Source organism: Bombyx mandarina, chromosome 05 (genome assembly GCF_030267445.1).
Source record: "Bombyx mandarina strain Sakado chromosome 05, ASM3026744v2".
NCBI lineage: Eukaryota > Metazoa > Arthropoda > Insecta > Lepidoptera > Bombycidae > Bombyx > Bombyx mandarina.
In genome coordinates this window covers 11,814,558-11,828,806 of record NC_143212.1, presented here as the reverse complement: position 1 = coordinate 11,828,806, position 14,249 = coordinate 11,814,558, and the positions used below count along the sequence as shown (strand labels likewise).

Below are 14,249 nucleotides of genomic sequence, written 5' to 3'. Positions count from 1 at the left end.
TCTACAAGAATCGTTTCTTGAAAATACGAATGATTTCAAAATGTACCAAAACAAAAATTCCTAAAGGCTTTCCTCCGTTACGCAAGAATTCTTTTAAACAGAAACGTGCCTTGTTAAAACCAAGTGTCGTGAAAAACTAACCGTTTGTTTTGTTCCCGTTTACAGTTTCATTCGGTTTCGTGTTTTATATTCCGACTTCCATTAAAGTAATGAATGGAGCGTTTTGTTTATTACAAAGTATGTGTTTATTGCGGCGTTATCGTTCAAGCCTTGAAACGTTTATGTGGTTTTGTTTTATGATGTAAAACATCTATTTCAATTTTATGATTTTGATTTAAATATGAAGGTAATTTATTGCAGTTAAGGTATTAAGAAGCTGTAACCATCATGCAACCGAATGCAACTCAGTAGTATATTTCGCATGCTAACTAATTTAGTTCTGCATTTTTTTAAATATGTGTAATGTTTTTCTTTATCTATACATATAAATAAAATTAGAGTATCTGTTTGTAATATTGAAATAATCGCTTTTTACTACACGAATATGAATATACCTATATATACGGTACATACACCAAAATAACATTTTTTACAATTTTTGTAATCTGACGAAGCATGTTGCGGATAATATGTACTTTTTATAATAAATAAATTAATTATGAAAATTTATTTTTGTCTGTCTGTCTGTCTGTTTGTTCCGGCTAATCTCTGGAACGGATGGACCGATTTTGATGAGACTTTCACTGATAGCTAGCTGATGATATAAGGAGTAACTTAGGCTTCTTTTTTAGACTAGCTTCGCCGGCTGCCCCGTAGTATTCGTGATATAGCACAAATATTATTATAAATATACCAGAAAGTAGTACATAAAGAAATTACCTACATGTATATATAATTCAAGCCTTCGCAGCTACTAACACTGAAAATACCCACAGATAAAAAGTAAATTTATTGATTGAAACTTTTTACACAGTGATAACAGTCTTGAAATTAAATTGAAATTATTACCTGAAATCCGTCGTAGGTCCAAGATGCCCATTTCATAGTACAGAGCTGGACATCGAAAGGGAACTGCTCCACATTGATATCGCATACAGACACATAAATCCCATGACTCAGCCAGGTCACTTCGCCAGTGTACTTAACTATGACGTTCGTGTTAATAACTGCTGAACGATAGTTTGGATCCGCGCTGAAACAATACAAATATATTTAGTCCTATGAAGTAATAACGAGATGAATAAAACCTAACCAGTTCCATAGACCCAATTGATTTACGGTTGGAAACGAATCCCACCAACCAACCAACCTCAGACGGCTATACGAAGAAAGACAGCGACAGAGGAATAGGAGAGGAGTTCGAGATGTCGAATTAATTTTAATTCACAAAAAAGAAAACGCTGTTTCTTACATAATTAATATTTGTTCGAGTTCGTGACATAAATTTTTGAACACCTACTTTTTGGCACTCCGACGTTATTTGTTTATGAGTGAGTTGGTTTACTTCACATTATTAATCATATTCGCAGACAGCTCTGCCGAAATTTACTACATTTTGTGACAAATGAACGTTTTGTGATAATAATTATTGTATTCTAAACATGACCCATTTTTACAAAAAAAAAAGAACAGATTTCCATTTTACTAAAATCGTTTCAAGCTAAAAAATCTTTTAGGAAACCGAAAATTATTTTTTATTTCAACTGGAAATTACTTTTCTTCTCTAAAATATCAAACTTTTTTTGCCTAACATTTCGTAATGGAAACATTTTTTTGGCCAAAAAAAAGAATTGAAAAAAAACTGTAGATGTTTCCGTCAATTTAAGATCTTCCGTCGCGACGCTTCTAAATGTTTGGTTAATAGCAGTGTTATTTTGTAGCTATAATGAAAATTTCCGCTTTGACTTTATAGTTATCACCATTTATTTTAAAGCTTACAAAAATTAAAGTGTAAGAAAATGATGACGTAAATTCCAGTGTCTATGTCACCATCTAACGAGAATGCTATTACGAGAAACGAATTTACCTATCTCAGTTCGTAACTTAATTACAAAAAACTGTTTTAAACATTAAAGTTATTTAAAAACAAATGACACAATATTAAATTTATATCTAATTTTTTTATGTTACTTCGATTGGGCCATGTTATAATTACCTTTTTTGACAAATTTTTGAACAGTCCGTCAAGCTAAATTCTAGTATTCATTCAAATTAGCTTTTCTTTGCTCATAATGGATAAATGACTGGAAAGCTCACTTAGTGTTAAGTGGTTAGTGGGGCCATTGGTTTAAAAACTGTTCCAAGCCAGCGCACGTCAGTAGCACAAACCTTTTTTTCATTCTTAATCAATGCTAGCCTAAAGGGCTATTCCAACTACGCATGGACAGGTATGTGGGCTCACGGGGCTTAACTTGAGAGAACTTACTAATACTAGCTATAGCAAGAGCAATTCCGCTGAATCTACCACATACATCACAATCGCGATCCACTGAGAAGATCCGGCGAGAAACTCAGTGGGTTGTGTCTATAGGGTACATACCCTCGCGGGCTTACAATACGTCTGGCTCCCAGTTAGGTTTTCATAAAAAATCAATCCAGTCAAACAAGATTACTTTCCGGTGGATTCAAACTTTTGCGGAACATTCCACATATTGAAATTGTCCAATATATTTTCAGTACGCTACGCTACACAGGTGCGAAAATTCCAAAGGATTTTATTGGTTTTTTTTTTTTTCGAATCACAAATGCGAATTAACAAAAATGTTTTTTATTGCATTAATGGGTGAAGATGGATCACGTAGTGTTAAGTGGATCCGGAGCCCATTGAAATCACGCGAATACCACAACCTACCTTGTAACATGAGGTATATGTTGAGTAATTAAGCATTTTTTTTGCGGTTTAAATTTTTATTGTGCACATAAATCAAGTACATCATATTCATTAGATAAATTAGTATCTACCCGCGGGATTTAAAAGTCGGCATTGTCGCATCGCTCGGTATGAAGCGTCTTCTCGTTTCGGCCACGTCATCTCTGAATTAACTATATAGTTCTAATAAATTAGTACATATTGGTTGTTATTAGTATTCTGAGTTTATTCTTAAACCAAAATAAAAAAATAAAAATAAATAATAAATATAAATTTTACAAATCGTTAAGTTTGATTCAGGCAGTGAAATATTTAAAATTCTTTGACGTCTATCAACTTCAATATGAGCTATATATTTTTCCTAAAGGTACTTTTACGAAATGCTAACCATTTCAATGATTTACTGAAACTTTTAATTTCTAGTAGTCTATGGTTATTTTCAAATGTGTTACATTGAATGCAATCTAGAAAACATAGTACAATCTATTTCGAACTAATCTTTTAGTGGTGTCGTCCTAGAAATCCCTAGCACTATGGCTTATCTCCTTTTTTTTACACGGTCCAAATAATACACCATGTATTTGTTTCAACGGTCAGAAGACCGATCATGAAAGGATTCTAATCTACTAAAAATCAGAATACACTGTACACTTTTTGAGCCATTTCGATCTATAATAACTGCTCCCGATTTGATAGTGTTGTAGTGTTCTCTAATTACCTTTTTTAAACCCTTCTACTAATTCCTAAGGACCGTTAATTTTAGGCTAACTGTTATAGGTGCTGTGGTCGTATAATTGCAAGCCAAATCAAATCAATGAGAATGCACTTTGTCAAACATTACAGAGCTTACTTGCCGCGCACTAATAGAAAGTTTTAGTCATCATTTACAGGAACGAAATTGAGCACATTTCGATGAAGTAATTTTTGAAAAATAATTTCCCTTTATGTATTATGATTGATTATTACCACATGATAAAAAAATCATACTGTACATAGTTTTGTTTTTATTTTTTAGTTCAAAACACCCTGTATAATAGCATCTTTAATTACTTATCAGACGTATAGGCCAGCGAGCTCGCTGCGCACCTGGTACTAAATTGGTACCGGAGCCCATACCTACTCTAAGTTGTTACAAAACAATGAACGACAAGAATAACTCTTAGTTACGCCGTTAAAATATTCAGGATATGACGGTTCCAGCAAAAACACTTTTACGTTGATGGATTGATTACGTAAAATAACTGTGTATATTGGAATCTACAAAAGTCTCAATATCCATTTCACTCATCTCAAACATGTTTTAGAAATTCAAATATTATCTCTCTGCATAAAACGTATCGGCGTTGCTGAGCGAAAATACATACGAATAAGGAATTGCGCCAGTGAAAGTGACTACGATGTATTACTGAAAATAAAAAAATACAGTGCTATTGCGGTTTTCCTTTTTTTTTTTTTTTATTGCCCTTGTAGGCAGACGAGCATACGGTCCACCTGATGGTGAGTGGTTACCGTCGCCCATGGACTTCAGCAATACCAGGGGCAGAGCCAAGCCGCTGCCTACCGCTTAATACTCTCCACAAGCCTCGTTTGAAGAAGGACATGTCATAGCGCTCGGGAAACACCGTGGAGGGGAGCTCATTCCATAGCCGGATGGTACGTGGCATACTTACTTGTTATACAAAATAATGTCTGGTCTCCAGACCCTCTCGTATGGTATTCGAATGACGCTGATACCGTCGAAGTCACTAGTGTTCCACCGCAAATGAAAATCCGTCCATATTTGCGTAATCCAGCAGTTTGTTGTTAACAGCTGATCTTTCTCCTCCTGGCGAACGAATATCTCAACTATAATATTAATAATAAACATAATTAAAAGTATTTCTAGGCATTAGTCGCGTTTTTTTATTATTATATAATATTACTAGCGACCCGCCCTCGCTTCGCTTCGGAAACATTAAAATACACATGAAACAAAAAAATAAAAATAAAAAATAAAATAAAAAATGTAGCCTATGTTCATCAGGGACGATGTCGGCTTCTAATGGAAAAAGAATTTTTCAAATCGGTCCAGTAGTTTCGGAGCCTATTCGAAACAAACAAACAAACAAATCTTTCCTCTTTATAATATTATTATTATATTATAGTATAGATTATTTCCAATGATTCATGTCGATGCACGGACATCGACGATCGCGCGGCGCGGGCGCCGGAAGGAGGACAGCGGCGCGGGGTAGCGGATTGACACCGGCTTCGTCACTTCATGCAGCAACGCCGCCCGCGACACTTACTTGTTTTTTATCTTGTTTTACTCTTTTTATAAACTTACCAAATAATACAGTCCACTCTTTTATTTTATATATCACCGGTCTACCCCAGAGCAGTTCGAAACAATTCAAATACTTTGCAACTGTAGATTAGACTTCAGACTCTTCGTCGAGAGTAAACAGTAAACGTAGTTCTTATTATAATTATAATCATTTAAAAAGTCGAACCAACAACGGAAATTTTCACAGTCATAAGACCTTGCCATCATATTAAATACGGTGTGCTGATAAGGTAATACCCTCTCTAGTATTCTTATAGTTTGAAATAGGCAATTTATTAGACATGCCTTATCAGAAAGTGTACTACAACTTGAATATTTTATCTATTGAAATCAAAATACAAACAGAATCAAACTAATACAATTTTTTCTTTTAGTCGTATTTCATGCATTTCCACTGCACTACATTCAATTATATTTCAGAATCATCCTATTATTTAAGCCTTTGTCATCATCATCATCAACCTACAAGCATCAAGACATTAGCCTCCCCCAAACTTTGCCATAATATCTAGTCTCGCGCTGCCTTCATTCAGCAGTTCCCCGCAACTTTCAATTTGTCGGCGGTTCAGTCTGTGGGTGCCAAGCCCACGCGGCTTCATTAGTCGGAAAAGAATCCGTATCTAATATTAAGAAGAACGGTGCTTTTCAAGCAAAAACGTATAGTATTGACCAATGAATTCTACGATGAAGGAGTAACATTGTGTTTTATAAATCAATACTGATGTGACGTAAATAATGGCGGTAAGCTTTTGTGAGCCCGCATGATGCTGTGAGAAGGACAATGATAAAATACACAAAGACTAAGCATCCGGTTTTGAAATTAAAAATTGGCAAGAACAAAAGAACGTCTAAAAATACAAAGAAATTTGTTAATCGTTCGAAATGAATGAAATCATTCTATTAGGCGGTAGGTTTATTTAAATTACAAAGAACGGATACTATTACCACTGATGACGTCATATCGTTAGTATGCCGGCGTGTGACAGAGACAGTGCGATGCTTCATCTTTTTTTCAGTCACGAAGCGTATTATTAAACTTGGTTGATGGAAATTAGGTTTGATACCCAAGTTTAATTTACTTAGAGCTTACAAAGGTTTTTGTACTGACGATCTCATTATTTGTTCGCCATGTGAGGATCTTTTGAACCCAAGTGAATAAGATTGCTTTATTGTAGTCTCACTTAGATTAAGTTTGGAAAATCTAATTTTATGAAACGATTAGAAAAGGGGTTCTACCCGAATCGTCAGGACCAATCAGGTTATAGGCATCTTTGTTCTGCTAAAGTTTTGTGACACTAAATTATACATATAAATGCCATAGCTAAATTAATTAAGAATGTTTGACGAGTTCGCTCCATGTTTAATGTGTTGTTGCAACTGGATTGTTTATCAAAATATTGTTCCCAATAAGCGAAGATGACAATTTGTACTGCCTACTACTACCCAAGCAGCACGTGAAGTTTTCTTTTACTGCCATTGTAGACAGACAGGCAGAGGCGGATTATCCGTAAGGCAAACTAGGCACGTGCCTAGGGGCGTGTAGTTATAAGGGGCGCGCGAGAATTTTTAAATAAATAAAGAAAATAACATATCGACGATTAAGTACTAAATGCTGATCTATAATCTATACCTTATATAAGATATATAAAAAGGAATTGCAGTTCGTTAGTCTCGCTAAAACTCGAGAACGGTTGGACCGATTTAGCTAATTTTGGTCTTGAATTATTTGTGGAAGTCCAGAGAAGGTTTAAAAGGTAGATAAATATGAAAATGCTCGGAATTAAATAAAAATAACAATTTTGTTTTTCCTCTAATGTGTCCTCCGTCGGACGGATTCCTTTTGTTTGTTTGAAGTTTATTTTATACAAAAGTTTAGGTCTTTTATTTATCGATTGAGGCACTACGAAGTCTACCGGGTCAGCTAGTCTATAATAGATTATATTGCACAAGCATCGACATACTCGTATTATGCAATATTACGGATTTGTATGTATTTCATTCGCGCATTAGCGTAAGTGCAACGGTCCCGGTCTACTAAAGTCTAGGGTTTGCTGATACAACGTCATCGTAATTGCAAAAACAAGTAGTTAAAATTTATAGTATTATGATGGCCATTCATGGCCGGTACAGAGGCGCCGATAAAGTGATTGCCTAGGGCGCTCTGGACCTTTAATCCGCCACTGCAGACAGGCATACGGTCCACCTGTAGCAACAACTTCAGCAACAGACGGACACAGCCGAGCCGCTGTCTAACGATGAGGACTACGTGACTATGTATGTGTGTATTGCACAATTCTGTTTTTTTACAAATTAACCCGAGCTCAATGACGTGTCAACTCATAAATCACGAACTGGGTAATATAGTATAACTAGCTGTACCCGTCTGCTTCGCTGGGCATTTAAAATTAACATTGTTATTTCTCACCGCCATAAAAATTCTCATCATTAACGCCCCCGCAACTGGTGTAGGGAGTCCAACACTCATATAAATATTAGCCTATCCATTAAGTACATGTATTTTCTACATGGATACCAAGTTTCAAGTCAATCGGATGCATGGTTCAGTAGTTATAACGGAACATTCGTAAAAACCACTGTAGATTTACATATTAGTATGGATATAAATATATTACTTACTAAATACTTCATGATACAATATAAAATATTGAATCCAAATTCCAAAACAAAAAAATATTTCATTATAATTTTCGCTTTTTTTATCAGAACATTACTTGGCATTTCTTTTTGATATAAAAGAGATCGGTCTTTTTTATTAATTATTTTGATGAGCGATTCATTACGTTATTAGTAAATTAGAGAGTAAATTGCATTCAATTCTCAATTTATTTTATTAGTTTTATTAGAAATAAATTGTGATCAGTGACAAATATCAAATGGATTAATCAGTGGACTGAAATGAAGCGCGGTACATTTCTATTATTTGGAAGCTTTAATCGCATACAATAGCACCTACTATCCATACAGCCCATTCAGAGTTCGTGAATGAGTTGACTAAAAAATAATATCGAGCTGAGAGCATATGAATGCATTTCACTTCCACATATCCATTGTGCTAGTTATAATGAGGTATTCTTTCATTTTATAATTTTTCCATTCATTTTTTAAATCCCTTAACCCGTATTTGTCTATTCATGAACGTTAGGTTTGACGCGTAGGCGTTCTTCATGGAAATGAAGATTAAAGTTATTTGTAGACGCAAACTGAGCAGGTGACACTAATTACATTCAATACCTTAAATCTTCTTTATACTGCTGTACAATACAACATTACATCCTCATTTTTATAATAATAATAATAATAATTACATTTATTTACTCCATAATACAAATAACTTTTCAATTAATATTACATAAGAGTTCTAATTCTAAACAATATTACAATATACTGACACAATGGAGATAAAAAGGCCGCGGCTCAGCTTTGTGATAGCTTTTCATAATATCTCGTGCATTTAGAAAAACTGTAGTGTTAAGGCTGTAGTAATAATAAAATTTGCTTTGGCTTTCCTAGCCTAAGCTTTCGATTTTAATCGTAAATTAAAATGCTATGGGAGTTTTTAGTATGAGCATTTTACACATAATTATAATTATAGCTTCCACTAACCTTCTAACAACAGGTTGGTAGATAACTCTTTTAGCAATCTACAATAATTAAAATAAAATCGATACGGGCGGTTGCTTCGCGACAGAAATAAGGAAGTGAAAACCGATCTACACCGACTCTCAACAAGCTCTATAAGCCGCTAACTAATTACACGATGTCAAATTCAAAAAGAAACAAACAATGTGCTAGTAACTTAAGATACTTCTTTTAAAACTAAAATTCATAATTAATAACGGACCGCTTATTCAGTAAAATTTAACACAGACCTAAATTAAAACACAAAAAAAAGCTAAATTGAGCTTTAAAAACTGCTTAAATTGCCATCGCGATAAAACGATTTTTTTAAGAGACAAACATCTTGGAATTAAAATGATTTCGACATCCCACAGAACGACCGGTCGAAGACGGTGTGACGGGGGGGCGCTCGCCAAAATAATTACTTTACAAATTGAATAAGTCCCTCACCTTAACTGTCTTGTACAATCGAATGTTCTGTTCGTATACCGAGTGATACGGGTCGACTTTTTAAAGAAATAAGTATACGCGGTATTGATGCTTAGAAGACAACGGTTAGTATTACATTTTTCCTTGGTCAACGAATCTGAAGGGTTTTTGTTGTTGTTGTTGTTGTTGTTTTATTTTGTCAGAGCAGATTTGCCACTTTATTTTATATTTAGAATGATTATCTCAGCTTGAACCAGTTTAAATATTATAAGTATTTCTAACATTTCTTTTAAACCCAATTCATTTTATATTTCGTTCCAGCTTTTCTTTCTGCATATATTCGGTTTTAATTTACTTATTTCGTAACATATTTTCTTCATAACTTATCTCCAAATTGTACTTTAGCAATTCCAAAAGTCATACATATTAGCGATTCTCAATATGATGAACATTTAAAAGCTGGCTAAAATATTAGTTAATTGTATTATTAATGAATTATGTAATCTGTATCACAGATAACTGGAGGGATAGCGCGAAATGTTTAGGTATACAGCATGGGTAAGAAAGAACGGAACATATGAATAGACTGTGGAACGTAGCATTAAGGTGCGAATGAGAGAAAACGATAAAAAAGGGAGAAAATCATAAAAAGGAAAAAACAAGATGGCGAGGACGATTGCATGAGCGAAGTGTAAAAAAGTTGTCAGTTAATTTTTAGTTATAATAATAGGGTAGATTTTAAAAGGGACCATGATACTGCAATCGTGAATCAGTTTTATTTTATGCGCCACGATCCTAATTCTACAGGTAGATGGGTAAAGTATAAAGTGAAGCTCTCTCAAAGGAAATTTCACTGAAATGTGCTCGTAACCTTGCACTGAATGCATACATAATTGTTTTTTGAGTTCAGGGGCAGCTGGCTAATCGGCTTTTCTGTTTCGTCTAGTTTAGAAGAATCAATTTTTGTTTAATAAAATAACAAACAAATAAAATAAAAAAATAGTATTTTTATTGCGTATAGACTACGGCATAGACCATGTTATAGACCACGGCCACCTAGGTTTTTTTTATGGAGGAAGGAATACTCGTAGCCCAGAGGCCTTCATCAGGACAGGGCGAGCAAAGGCTCAGCCAGGAGGAGTGGGATTTGCTAACAGCTACCCGAGCGTTCGAAAGAGACCTAACAGCTCAAGTACAGCTGCTTCGCGAATGCATCTACTACCGGATCGGAATCGCGATCAGTTGAGAAGATCCGGTGAGAAGCTCAGGGGACGACCACCTAGTGTTAATTGAATACAAGGATCTTTATACGACAAATGAACGCCGCCAGCACCCTGAGAAACAAGATGATCGCAATTGTATTGAACATACATTCTATATATTAATTAGATGGGTGGACGAGCTCACGGCTCACCTGATATCAGGTGATTACCGGAACCCATAGACATCTACAACATAAGTCCGCTACCTACGCTGAGATATGAGTTCTAAGTCTCAGTTTTAATACCACAACGGTGTCCTATCCTTGAAACCAGAACACAACTGCTTCACGACAGAAATAGGCCGATACCTACCTAAATACCTACCTAAGCATATGTAAGCCCCAATAATAATACTCATGGCGTGTTCAAATATATTCGCATTAAATAGTAACAGAAAGTATTGGGTCTCATGATATACCTACATCGCTCCAAATAACATAAGTTTATTTTTGATGCGGTAAGAATTCTTAGCAAAAATTCAAAGAACATTCTTATTGAAAAAACCAACGTATTGTATGAAGGGTAAATGGAAATAGTTACGTAGTCGTAGAATCGTGATTTAATCCCAAATGCTACGTACCTGTGAAATCAAATAAAGTGTTCGAATCGAGAAGGAAATTTCCACCCTCCTCTGCCTACTAACATTTATTCAAACGCCATAATATATACGTAAGCTTTCACTTGTTACCGTGATGTGAAATATCATTCCTCTTTGCTCAAGTTGTTTAGAGTGTGGACTGTATTTTTGTGTGCTAGCTTCAATAAAAACTAGATTCAGAGCGAAGGATTTTTATTTCTTGATTTACAACACGTGCACGACCCGAATTTTTGTGCAACTGCAACTATCTTTGTTGCCATACTTATTTGTGTGTTCCCACATTTAAAAACAATCATATAACATTTTATGTTTAGGATTGCCCTAAATACAAGTCACTTGAAACACACAGTGACTTTGCTGGTTTAAATGTAATTTATAAGATTTTTGTATTGCTTACCTGATTCGCCGCTAGCGATCGATAGAGCGATATACTTTAATTTACATGGAAACTTAACATTACTAATATTGGTGATATTAAATTTGTCATGAATTTCTCTCGAAACTTTTCGTAAAACTTTCCCTGTTTATTTACTACTTTATTAAAACGTTACCCACAGAAATTTAATCGTGAGTCTTGCTATAGTGTTTGTATAAGAACTAACTCTGAACCGCCTTTTTCTCACATAATTAGTCCAAGCCTATGGGCTGTTTTAATTTTACTTTCGTGGCCTAAGGAGTTTTATATTCAACGTTCGAGAAAATAGTAACAATATAGTAGGACCAACATGAAAATTTTGTACTACACGATTTAACTTTTTAATTTAATTAGTGCCAGCAACGGGTATTTTAAGTCATAATGTTTAAAGCACATTAGTTAACATTAACTTTAGATATAATAATATTAAATACAAGAGAATGGGAGAGAAAAATTAGCAGTGCCGACCCCACCTAGTGGGATAAGGTGGAGAAAAAGAAGAAGAAGAGGTTAACATTAACTTTAGTGATGTTTTATTTCCTCAGAAGATAATATGTCGAACTAACACATACCACATCGATGATATGATGAAGTGAAACTCCAAATGTCACAAGGAGAGGATGCGAAGAGTTCTCCACGGGCCGAACTGATGCATCATACTTTTGCATGAGGTGACGAACTAATCTGTACTCCTCATCGCAACATAAGGAATCTGCAAAAAAAGTATTATAATTAGTTCCGAAGTCATTAGACCAGGGTAGAAGCCTTTAAAAATAATGAAAAGGGAAAGAAAATAATAGTAGGATGAAACCCATTAGAAAAGGAAGACAATATTATAAAAATGGAAGGAAAAATAATTTACAGGCGATCTGAGGTCGGGAAGGGGATGGGGGGGCCCCCCCCCATTAAGGGTAAAAAACGGTTTTTCTCGATTTCCGGCAAAACTAAAAGTCCTATGGAAAAAAGTCAAATGGCAAAGTTGTAGGTAATAAAAAGATCTAAAACTTTTGTATTTACACTTTTTTCACATAACCTCAAAATTTATGTAAAAAAAAAAAAACAAGTTTTTGGTTTTTTATTTTTATCTTTTTCAAAAATAATTCTTTTTTCACGAAATTTGCTAAAAACTTACCTTTTTGTGTCCCAAATACGCTGTAATTTATTTGATTAGAAATATTTATTTTTTCACCTTATTTTGAATTAATATCGAAAAAGGACCCTAATTTTCAATCGAAAATTCACCCGTCAAAATATCAGCTTTTTTCAAAAAGTTGGTATGTTTTCTGCTCATTGAAATCTCTACTTTCCGATGGTGAAAAAAAAATATATGTTACTATAGTAAATCTTCTCAGAAAATGCAAAAAATCGAAAAAAACTCGAATTCAAATATATTTTTTTAATTATTATATACAATTTTTTATTTTAAAATTTACCATTTAATTACTTTTGGTTTTTTTAATTTTTTACTTTAATTTTGAGGCTATGTGAAAAAAGTGTAAATACAAAAGTTTTAGATCTTTTTATTACCTACAACTACTACTATTAACATCGTTTCAATATTTGTTATTATGATTAAAATTGTATGTTTTTGTAATAAATAAATAAATAAATAAAACTTTGCCATTTGACTTTTTTCCATTGGACTTTTAGTTTTGCCGGAAATCGAGAAAAACCGTTTTTTACCCTAAACCTACCCCCCCCAACCCCTTCCCGACCTCAGATCGCCCGTAAATTATTTTTCCTTTCATTTTTATAATATTCCCCTCCTTTTGTAATGGGTTTTATCCTACTATTATTTTTTTTGGTTTTAAAAATTATCGACACTGGTCTACATAACAAAATCAGTTTTTTTTTTTTTTTTTTTTTTTTTTATGATTGAAGGATTACTGGTGGCCCGGAGGCCTTTCCAGTTTCACCAGGACAGGTGGGCGAGCAAAGGCTCAGCCAGGAGGGGTGGGATTTGCTAACAGCTGCCCGAGCGCCTCCGAAGGAGACCTAACAACTCAAGAGTAGCTGCTTCGCGAATGAATCTACTACCGGATCGGAATCGCGACCCGCTGAGAAGATCCGGCGAGAAACTCAGCGAGCTGATTCATGGGTTAGGTTGCACGGCGAACTCTTTGTCGAGTTCGACGAGTACGGTTACCGAGGTCCCTAAGCCTGCTCCTAGAGCTGAAGGCGTCTAGTGCAAAGGTTATTGGATCTGATGGATCCGTAAGGACATGTCTAGGGCGTCGACAGTGACTGGCTCCTGCATGATCAGGATTCGGGGAGTAGTCAGCGGCGGCTACGATAAGGCGATTATCATGACGCATAGCCTTATCGAAGTACCGTTCCGACGCTGACTTCATGTATTTCTGTATAGATTCGAGGCCCAGGTCGTCGTGTAGGTCAACGTTCCTCACGAACCACGGAGCTCCGACGGCTAACCTGCAAAAGCGGGATTGTAGAGATTGAAGGGTGTCTATGTGTGTGCGGGCCGCGTGAGCGAACACCACACTCGCGTAAGTCATGACGGGCCTTATGCAAGTTTTGTAAAGTGTCACCTTGTTCCGAAGGGACATTTTACTCCGCTTACAGATCATGGGGTAGAGTCTACCGAGAATAAACGCGGCACGGTCACGGACTGATTTTATATGCGGGCGGAATGTCATCGATGCATCCAAGGTAACGCCCAGGTACTTGACCTTCCTGGCCCAGGGTATGGATTG

The 14,249-nt window shown here is 35.3% G+C and overlaps 1 protein-coding gene across 1 annotated transcript in view; it reads right to left on the bottom strand.

Moving 5' to 3' along the window:
- nAChRa5 (nicotinic acetylcholine receptor subunit alpha 5) overlaps positions 1–14,249 on the bottom strand; it is a 58,286-nt gene that overhangs the window by 25,217 nt on the left and 18,820 nt on the right. Inside the window, exons 2-4 of the mRNA XM_028185594.2 lie at positions 12,111–12,250; positions 4,540–4,694; positions 1,009–1,192 (exon numbers count right to left, since the gene is read on the bottom strand). Coding sequence (XP_028041395.2) covers positions 1,009–1,192; positions 4,540–4,694; positions 12,111–12,250 — 479 coding nt within the window. The remainder of the gene's footprint in view (positions 1–1,008; positions 1,193–4,539; positions 4,695–12,110; positions 12,251–14,249) is intronic.